The 10,151-nt window shown below is 44.8% G+C and overlaps 1 protein-coding gene across 4 annotated transcripts in view; it reads right to left on the bottom strand.

Annotated features, from left to right (window-relative positions):
* Positions 1 to 193: 193 nt before the first annotated feature.
* The window catches only part of mical3a (microtubule associated monooxygenase, calponin and LIM domain containing 3a), a 103,336-nt gene continuing 93,378 nt past the window's right edge, over positions 194 to 10,151 (bottom strand). For all 4 annotated transcript variants that reach the window (XM_031564525.2, XM_031564526.2, XM_031564527.2 and 1 more), the window contains 3 exons: positions 5,029 to 5,128; positions 3,131 to 3,204; positions 194 to 2,766 (listed from right to left, as the gene is read on the bottom strand). In XM_031564525.2, coding sequence (XP_031420385.1) covers positions 2,582 to 2,766; positions 3,131 to 3,204; positions 5,029 to 5,128 — 359 coding nt within the window. In that variant the 3' untranslated portion in view covers positions 194 to 2,581. The remainder of the gene's footprint in view (positions 2,767 to 3,130; positions 3,205 to 5,028; positions 5,129 to 10,151) is intronic.

Raw genomic sequence — 10,151 nt, 5'->3', positions numbered from 1 at the left:
TAACTATGTTGTGACACGAGGAGAAAATTCAAACTAATATGAACATTTAGTGGGCACGTATGCACGCTCGCTCTCTCTCAAACAGATGCGCCACACACACACACACACACACAAAAGGGTGCTTGCCAGCCTGCTTCCATCCTGCAAAAGTTTATAAAAAATCATGCCAGCAAAAAGAGCCAGGATGCTTTTCTTTTGAATAACAACTGCATTTATTGCCTTTACATACATCCTATATGCAAATCAGCTACAGGAAGCATTTACATGTCTGTGAGAGGAGAAACCACAAACAGGGTTTTCAAAAATTAGGATTCATTTTTTTTACATATGATACATTTTTGCACACATGTTAATAAATATCAATAAAATCTGTCAAACATTTCACACACCATCTAAAAACTAACCATGAACTTGTGTAACGATCTCTTTCATTCACAGTTACTGTATTTATCCTTTCATTTACTTACACAAAAAAAAACCTCTGGGTGCCAATCTATACAGCAAAATGGTGACCAAGCTGACATTTACAGTTTGGCAAAAATAAGATCAGAATAAAAACGAAAAGGCTGCTCGTAAGCTCAGTGAACGTGTACGCGATGCTGTGACTACTTTAGATAGTGCTGAGAGCATTAAACTAGCTCCCAATTAGTGGCATGTGAATCCGCAACAAAAAAATGCAACAAAAAGTGAAAAACATTTCAATAAAAAATTTCTTGCAAGAAAATTAAAATGAAAAGAACTGAAAGAGGTAAACATTAGGAGGAAACAGATGTGAACTTTAAAAGTATGAATAAAAAGGCATTGTACTCTCCCAAAGCTGAACAGATGGTTAGCACAGCACCCAGTTGGCAGAGCGTCACTCTGACTGCATTCCCCGGAAACCCTGGAGAGCCGCTACGGCAGATGACTTCAGATCAGATCCCGCCCTGCTCGGATGCGTTTCCAGAAAGTGCCGTTGTGCAACGACCATGTATAAATGACCCAGGTACTAACGTTTTGAATACTCTCTCTCATTCTCGCTCCCTCTATTACAACGGTTATTTCCGGAAACGCTAGATATCTACTACTGATCAGGGTCAGGTCTGTCTTAACAGTCAGCTGCTGTCTACCCTGTTGAGTGATCCGTATGGGGTACATTCCACCGACGATGAAAATCTACTGTCTAATGAATGAAATGTTTTCTGGGAGATACAAAGACCACAAGTACTGCTGAGGATTCAGCTCCAGTACATCAAAGAAAGTGTTTTCTTTTGTGTGTGTGTTTTTTTAGTGTTTCATCAAGACCTGTGGCAATGATTGTACAGTCCTTTCTTTATATCAACCCAGCATCCTGAAAGCAGTTTTACAGTTACATGATAGCCTACTCTAAGGGTTTTTTTTCTGATGAAATGTCGTGACTGATTGTAAACACATAAGAAAAGGTCAAACATAATAAAAGAGAGCTTTGAGCAGTATTGAAAAGCCATGTCATGACAGTATTCCATAAAACCCTATGTTCACTACTCAATAAAACGCCAGTGGACAGGCTACCTGATGCCTGACACTTTTTCAATGCTGAGATTATGTAAGCCTATCTGTGAGAAGCCAAAGACCATAGACTGAGCAACTATAAGTGAGTGCCCACACACACCGACATACACACCGACATACACACTGACATACACTAACAAAGGCTTCTAGCCTCCATTATTCTGATATGAGATGGCTTACAGATGGTTTTCTGAGCACTGTTGGCTTTACTGATGCTACAAAAAGAAACCTTCAGCACAGAAAGGCAAGAGTCTAGGGTCCATTCATAAGTCCTATTGAACGCACTGCTGATAAATACAGGTCGCAAAGACATGGTGGTGAGTCTGTAGTGCTGTGTCCTGAGGAACTCTCCTGGACTCCTGAAAGACGTCAGTGACGATGAGCTTTGCCGGAGGAGAAGGGAAAATGGGCCAATCACGAGGCTGCCCCTGTTGTCAGTCAGTAGTCATAGCAACAGAGGTGCCACTATCCGGCGATTCCAGAAGTGATGATTCTATGTAGATCTGTAACAGGACATTCTAAAATACAATCTGCTTCAGTGTAGTCTGATTGGCTTACACACACAAACACACACACACACACATCTTGTAATTCTATGGCCTCAGCAGGACTCATGTTTCCCTTTCCTTGTCTCTCACAAATAATAATAAAAAACAGTTAAAAAGGATCAAAAACAGAGCACAGGCAAAACCTCAAATGTCATCTCTGTGTAGAGTCTTTCGGAGAGGCAGGACTCCCAGTAGCTGTTTCCATGAGCGAAAGAGAGCGGCTGATTGGGGGAGGGGAGGGGGCTGAGGAAGGCTCGAGTCCAGGCCTGCTCAGCTAAGCACAGGACGGGGAGCCGGGGGTTTGTAAACATCTTGAACCCACCACTCCCAAAGCAGACCCGACAGCTGTACACAGACACACATTCAACTGTTTTTTGTAATACATCTGGGGACCGAGTCCTGGTCCTGGTTTTTTGACAGCCAGGCCTTCGTTGCCATATGGCTGCCATGTGGCGTGTGTGTGTGCGTGCGTGACAGAGAGATATGCAGGTTGCCGCCATCACTCAGGCCCAGTTGAGGTTGAAGCCCCTGGACAGCATGACAGACTCCAGGTCCTTGTCCTCCTCCTTCTCCTGCAGACGCTGCTCCTCCAGCAGGGCCACCAGGGAGTCCCGCTGCTCCACCACCTCCAGCATCTCATTTAGGATCCGCTTCTCCTCGGCCAACTCCTCCTCCTTCTTTAAGTGGTCTGAGGGGAAGAGGGAGATGGAATAAGAGGGGAATAAAGGGACAGAGAGATAGAGAGAGAGAGAGAGAGAGAGAGAGAGGGAGGGAGAGACCAACAGCAAAACAGAGTGAGAATTTCTGTGCTGACAGAAAAAAATACACTAAGGGCCAACAGGAGCTGTTCAGACTGAGTGTTAAGAAAAACTAAGTCACAACAGTATTTCTGCACACAGCCCTTCACCATAATGATCAAATACCTCTAAGCTGGCTATACTCGAGTGTATAGTTATACGAGTGTATAACTGTTTATGTATCGTCAACAACAACACAAACTCTTGTAATATTTCACACAAACACACATTTACATAGAATGGCTTTTGCCTTACCATCCACTGCCATTCGCTCCCTGAGCTCCTGCTGCAGGCGACTTTGGCGATCCTCGAGCTCCAACTCTCGAGCGCTAGACAAAAATCAGGGACATTTGAGTAAAAGTGTTGATTTGTAGTAAAGCACGGGGACAAGCTCTTCTACAATACTTGAATGCTCTCTCCCCTCCTTATCCACTATTCATTTGGTACGTATCATGTATATACTAGTGCTGTCAGTTTAACGCGTTATTAACGGCGTTAACGCAAACCCATTTTAACGCTGTTCATTTTTTTATCGCGAGATTAACACGAATTTTTTTTTGTTTTTTTTAGATTTACATTGTTTTTGGCCTCGCAAACTGTGCAGTAGGCTAACGTTACGGTTTGAGTGAATGGCGAGCGCGATACGGCGAAATGGATGATAAAAAGCTTCTGAATGGAAAGTTTACTTTTAAAAGTTGTGTTGTGCAAAAGAAGCGAGCTTCACTGTTGTCTGAAAATGTCAACAGGCAGCTGGCTGAAAGCAAAGAAGTAGTAGGCTTACCTTTTATTGGTAACCTAACTGTTACGGTTCATTGTTTCTGAAATAAGAGGCCTGACTGCTATGTTCCCAGCAAACTTGAAAAAAAAAAGAAAATATTAAGCCATGGTTTAACTGCACTATAGGCTGTCCTTGTTTACCTGAAATGTGCACTATAATTTTATTTTGTACCGCCCTGTTTGGCAATGTTGGTTTTCAATTAATTAAAACATTCGCATAAAGCAAGCCAATCCACTTTTCCATGTTGATAAGGGCATTAAAATAAAAATAAAAAGATGGAAAAAATAAATAAACGAAGGGACATTTAGAATAGATAAAAATGTGCGATTAATCGCGATTAATTTTGAGTTAACTATGACATAAATGCGATTAATCGCGATTAAATATTTTAATCGTTTGACAGCACTAGTATATACCATGTTATGTTTGTATGTATTGTGTATGCTGGCATGCTCATCCTGATATGTATATGAATTCATCTGCCATTTTTCTGATTGTTTCCCCTCCTTTTCTCCTCCCTTCCCTTCTGCCACAAACCTCCTCCCCCCTTCTTTTTCTATCTCTACCTCTCTACCCGGTCGGCTCCAAGTAGATGGCCCCCCCATTACGAGTCGAGGTTCTGCTCAAGGTTTCTTCCTGTTAACAGGAATTTTCTTCTTGCCCCTGTAGCTATTGTGCATCCTCCAGGGAGATTCAGGCCCTAGGCCCTGTAAAGCACCTTCAGACAATTTTACCGTTTTAGCCCTATATAAATAAAATAGAATGTGAGTCGCAGTATAATAAGCAGAGCTTTCCCAATACGACTATGTATTATTGGATGGTGATTCTATTTGTCACAATGTGTTATCCGTATTTGACCTCTTGTATCACACTTTAATTATTAATGTATGAGTGAATTTGTCGTGGGTTTCTGTAGACCATTAATATTTATGCAGTACTTATTTGGCCCTGGCAAACTGCAGTAGCAATGAAAGTCCTTACGTTAAAAAGACACAATTCCGTAAGATCTTATTCAAAATTGTTCAAAAATTGTTCTCAACATGCTAGCGAGCTTTTATCAGTGCCAGCTGTGCTGTTGTTGGTGTTTGCAATTATTTTGCATGCCTTTTAAGTAGTTAGCTCGCTAGTTTTAGACTAAAACTTTTTACTGCTGCTTCAAGTATTCACACATTCATATTCATATAAAACATTTTCATGACAAAGCTTCAGTGAATTAAATTAGCATTTTTTAAAATTAGATTAGCATTACATGAGAAGCATGAGAATAATAAAAAAAAACTCCCTCTACATTGCCAACAGCATTCCGCATTGTGTTGATTCCTTAGCCAGAAAAGAAGACGCGAATAAGGATGCCACTAGACAAACAGATACTCACAAGATCATGAGCTCGGACTCGTAGCGCACCAGAGCGTTCTTCTCCTGCACCAGTTTGAACCACTCTTGCATGAGTTTCGGATCGTCTTTTTTGCCCATTCCTGAAACAGGCACAGCATTTGGAGGGGGTCAGAGGCAGGCCCACTTACAGAGCAGGCAACGTGACAAAGACACCCAACACAGGCAATGCAATGACAGCCAAGCCAGGATGGCGGTCTGGGAATGGACAGGGGAGTGAGAGCTGGGCAGAATGGGTAGGGCAGTTGAGAATCGGGCAAGACTGCCAACAACAGGGATCGGGAACCCGGATCCCCTGGAACCCACAGAAGATGGCGTGGAGATCTGGTGCAAATTTTTTGCCCCCCCTCTATGGTATGTTTTGGAGTTTGAGGGCAGGGGGCACAGGAATAGGTGGAAAACAACGAGTGTCGCAGTGTGTCAAGCTTTTCCCTCAATCTGCACTTCTGAACGGTCTGATTCTATTTTCCACGGTTCTGCAGGAGAAGAGCAGCATTCCGGACTCAGAAAGGTTGGAGACCAGCACGAGTGGAGGCAGCTGTTTGCCCGACTTCCCAGTCTCCACCTGAAGGCCAATTACGATAAACACTTGCCTCTACCTCCAAAGGTCCCTGATATGACTCCTACCTGCACCCCAAAACAGTACCAAAAATAAAAGCCAGCTTGGACCTTACTCTTGCTACTGTTTTGGGCTTGCAGCTGAAATTGTTGCTCAAATATCAACATTCTGGAATAATTTCGCCATTTGCCGTTCACAAGCTTGTACTGTCATTCTGAGGTCCCTTATATATTGATCCTCTTGGACAAAATGTTGCTTTGGTCATGCACGTCAGGACTGGCGGACCTACAGCTCAGAGACTGCCTATCTACACAGCTCTGGCAGAAGCCGGTAGGGTCCATGCTAGTTGGGTTTGGTGGCTTTCAACACAGCCCCCCTTTAAGACAAATCAGACACGCAAGGAGCCAAGCAGAGGCAATGACACATCGGGGAGGCAAACGTTGATGCAGCATGACACTTAGCTGGGAGAGTGGAGGCTCTTGCAAAACAAAAAGGAAAAACACAGTACACACATGAATCGAATGGCTGTGCTCTTGGTGTCTGGCTTTTGCTGTTTAAGAGAGAGAGAGAGAGAGAGAGAAAGAAAGAAAGAAAGAAAGAAAGAAAGAGAGAGAGAGAGAGAGAGAGAGAGAGAGAGAGAGAGAGAGAGTAAGGACAGAGGAGATGAGAAAGAGTAGCAAAAAGAGCAGGAAAAGGTAGAAAGAAAGAGAAAGAGAGAAAAGGGGTCTGAGACAGGCAGACAGACATACAGACAAGGCGGAGTGGAAGAGACAGATGGAGAAAACGATAGAACGGGTTGGGTAGCTAACTTATCCAGCATTGCTCTTTCAGCCTTCTCCATCACCCTCAGCACACATGCTACCCCAGGAATACAAGAGAAAAGAACCAGTTAGCACACCACACACGCACAAACACACACACACACACACACACACACTCCAGAAACATCTTCAAGCAATTAAGGACACAAATGTGCCACACAAAAGGAGAGAATTGTATGGTTTGGAAATTACTTACAATGTGTGTTTAGGCGTGTGTGTGTGAGGGTGTGTGTGTGTGTGTGTGTGTGTGTGTGTGTGTGTGTGTGTGTGTGTGTGTGTGTGTGTGTGTGTGAGAGAGAGAGAGAGAAAGTCTCTAAAAATGTGAAAAAGTGGGAGAAACATCACAGGTCGCAGATGTTCTACATCTGTTAACCAAATAGAGTCGTGCGATATCGCTCACGAACAGAACACACGAAAGCAAAAACTGTTATTTCAACCGCAAACCGTCCAATCTCCTCATGCTCATCAATCACACACCAGAGTCACCCCGCCAGCCCCTCCCCTGCGGCCTGCTCTTTACCACTACTGGGTCAGACTCATAGAAAGACCCGGAGGGTGCCGGGAGGTGGCTGGGCTTAATGACTTTCACAGCTGGAGGAAAACAGGCTGCACCTAAGTTCCCCCCTTTCCCCTTCCGCACAAACAGCTGGAGTAAACATGGTACAAGGAAGCCGTCTGGCACGGCTACAGAAAGGCTTTCAGGTAATCATGTTATGAAACTACTTGATCTTACATTAAACTTTACAGATAACAATATATGTTCTTCACAATGATATCAGAGCAGGAGACAGGGTTGTTACGATATGCCAGGTCTCCCTGATGGTGTACTTCATTTCATGGCCTCTATGGACACAATTAAGTTACTTAGCGATCTGTAAGTAGCTTTAAGGCTTAGGATAAGAGTATAATAGAATATGTATAATAGAACAGCACTATAATTAAGGCTTCTAAATAAGTGTGTGAGCTTAAGTATGTAATCTGGTATGCCTAAGGACACACACAGTGGGGCACAAACACAGGCAGCAGAATCAGGACGGGGAGTAGCACTGCTCGGCAGATCCAAAGAGTTGCCACGGCAACCCTGGCGGTGACGGCGGCGTGGTTACGGTAACCGCGGTGACGCTGGAGCGAGGAGGTTACGTTACCTGCAGGGGAACAGCAGGGGCAGAAGGAGAGGGGTCTTCGCCGAGGGGTCCCGACATAGGGCTCAACTTCCACAAGACAAGGGGGAGGCAGAGAACGAGGGAGCGAGGAGAAAATGAAGAGGAGGAGGGAAGACAATGAGAAGGGGAAGAGGAGGAGGGAGGGAGGGATGGGGGTGAGAAATGAGGAAGAGAAAAACAGTGAGGAGAAAAATCAAAGACTACTTGAGGGGAAAAACTTAAAAGCACCTGGAGGGGGAGAAAGGAAAGATCAGCTATGTAACAGAAGATAAAGAGACAGAGAGAGAGAGATAGAGAGAGAGAGAGAGACAGAGACAGGATGAGAATTACAGAGAAAAACAGAAACAGTGACAGCAAGACAGAGCTGGACAAAGAGAGAGGAGAAGAAAGAAAGAACAACAGAGAGAGAGAGCCACGAAAGGCTTTGAGAGAGAGAGAGAGAGAGAGAGAGAGAGAGAGAAAAAGAGAGAGAGCCAAGAAAGGCTTTGAGAGAGAGAGAGAGAGAGAGAGAGAGAGAGAGAACACTTCCTTTCAAGCTGTCCTGGGAACATGCGATCACCATCTAAACCAGAATGTAATAACACACTCTCACAACATTGTGCCTCTTCAAATCAAATAATCTCTACAATATTACACCTTATCGCGGTCCCCGCTAATAGACTGAAACCCCATTCTGAAGAAGAAAACTCCCTCAGACTGCTGAGGAGATAAAGGTACAGGGACCAACATCCTCTTTCCTCCATTCTCCAGTCTTGTGAAGACTTCCAAACCCTTGTTGGGATTAGTTGGAGAGCCTGGGCAGACTCCATTCTGGTGGATGTGGTTTCTAGCCTGCATTTGAAGCGTGAATGAGCTCCTCTGAGAGAGACACACAGTGGAAATGACTAAATAAAAGGAAAACAAATATCAAAGTGTTGAGGGGGTGACGATCAGAGTCGCTTGTGAACACGAGCATTTCAAATGGAAAACCTAAAAGAGACAGAGTGATGAAAAAACTGGAGAGAGAGAGAGAAAGAGAGAGAGAGAGAGAGATAGGAGGTTGGAGACATGCTGACTCTCAGTGGGGCGTGTCAGAGAGGGGTAGGAGGACAATGATCCAATCGTATTTCACCCTGCCCCCAGAAGTGTGATGGTGGGGCTCGTGGGGTAGGGATGGGTGGTTAGTTACACCAAGGGACTATCACAGTCGACAGGGAAGCTGCTAGGGAAATTAATAAACCGTCAGACCGGATCTAACTGTTGTATTAAAGCCATTAATGCCTCTCTCTGTATTTCAAAAGGTCAAGACAAATTCCTATTACTGTGATCTCGACGAACACCGGCTGTGAGCTGCCAGTATTTTGTTGCTTTGATCAACTGATGCTTTCGAGCCATTTCCCCATGCATGTTCTGACTGATGTTATGCTGGCTTGGAGCGCCCCCTACTTAATACGGAGTTGCAATGCATCTGCTGATAACCGAACAGAGACAGCCTGAGCACATTGGTGAGGAGCACACCATCCATTGGACAATCACACATGAACAGACACACTCCTGTAAAAGGCACAGAGAGACAATCTCACACACAATCACACAAATGAACCCATTCACGCAGCCCTTCATACCTGCTTGAATACGGACAACGGGCTTAAGTGAATATAATGGTCTGCAGATTCCACTGTTAAGTCTGTGCCTTTGCCCCAAATTCCAAGGTACTTACCAGCTCTCCAGAAGAATGCCTTAACTGACGTAGACTATGACACCAATTAAACTGTTTTAAGTGTATAATTGTATTTCGTTTACCATCCTCATCGAAAGCAATGTCTTGCCAGGGTATCCAAAAGCAGGCAAAGGCAGAAGAGTATGGCTTGTGAGGGGGGGCTAAGTGATGTGACCAGAGGGTTAGGGAGCTCCACGCTATCTCCTGCCCAATATATGACCACATGGGTGACGGGGATTAAACATAGCAACAACACAAACCACACACACACTGAAGGATGGCACAGCCACCCGAAGCAACACTTGGTTGGGTTCCTGCACAGGAAGCTATGGAGGGGGATGGGAGAGCATGGGCGCCAGGTGGGACATCACTAGATTCAATCTCTACAGGAGTGTCTGACCACACACACACACACACACACACACACACACACACACACACACACACACACACACACACACACACACACACACACACACACACACACACACACACACACACACACACACACACACTCTCACACAGGCACACACACACACCCACACGATGCAACTGAGCAGGTATGGGAGAATCAGAGCTACAGCAGGATGCTACAGCACACAGCCAGGGCCAGACTGAGAGGGACCAGTAGGGGGCACTGTTTAGGGGGAAATCCAGTTCTGATTTGTTTGTGTAAGCAGGGTGTCTGCATATATGTGTGTGTTTGAGTGTATGTGTGGACCAGTGTCACTACACTTACATGTATGCATGCATGCATCTCTTACACAGAGAGGTGTAATATGTTTGTAGTGCACTTTAGTGACCTAGCGGGGTTGTCATAACCATGCTGTGGTCAGGCGGACCCCTCCACCCCCACCAGACGAG

This window comes from Clupea harengus, chromosome 3, assembly GCF_900700415.2.
Source record: "Clupea harengus chromosome 3, Ch_v2.0.2, whole genome shotgun sequence".
NCBI lineage: Eukaryota > Metazoa > Chordata > Actinopteri > Clupeiformes > Clupeidae > Clupea > Clupea harengus.
The sequence above is the reverse complement of the archived record's forward strand: the minus strand, read 5'-3'. Positions and strand labels throughout refer to the sequence as shown.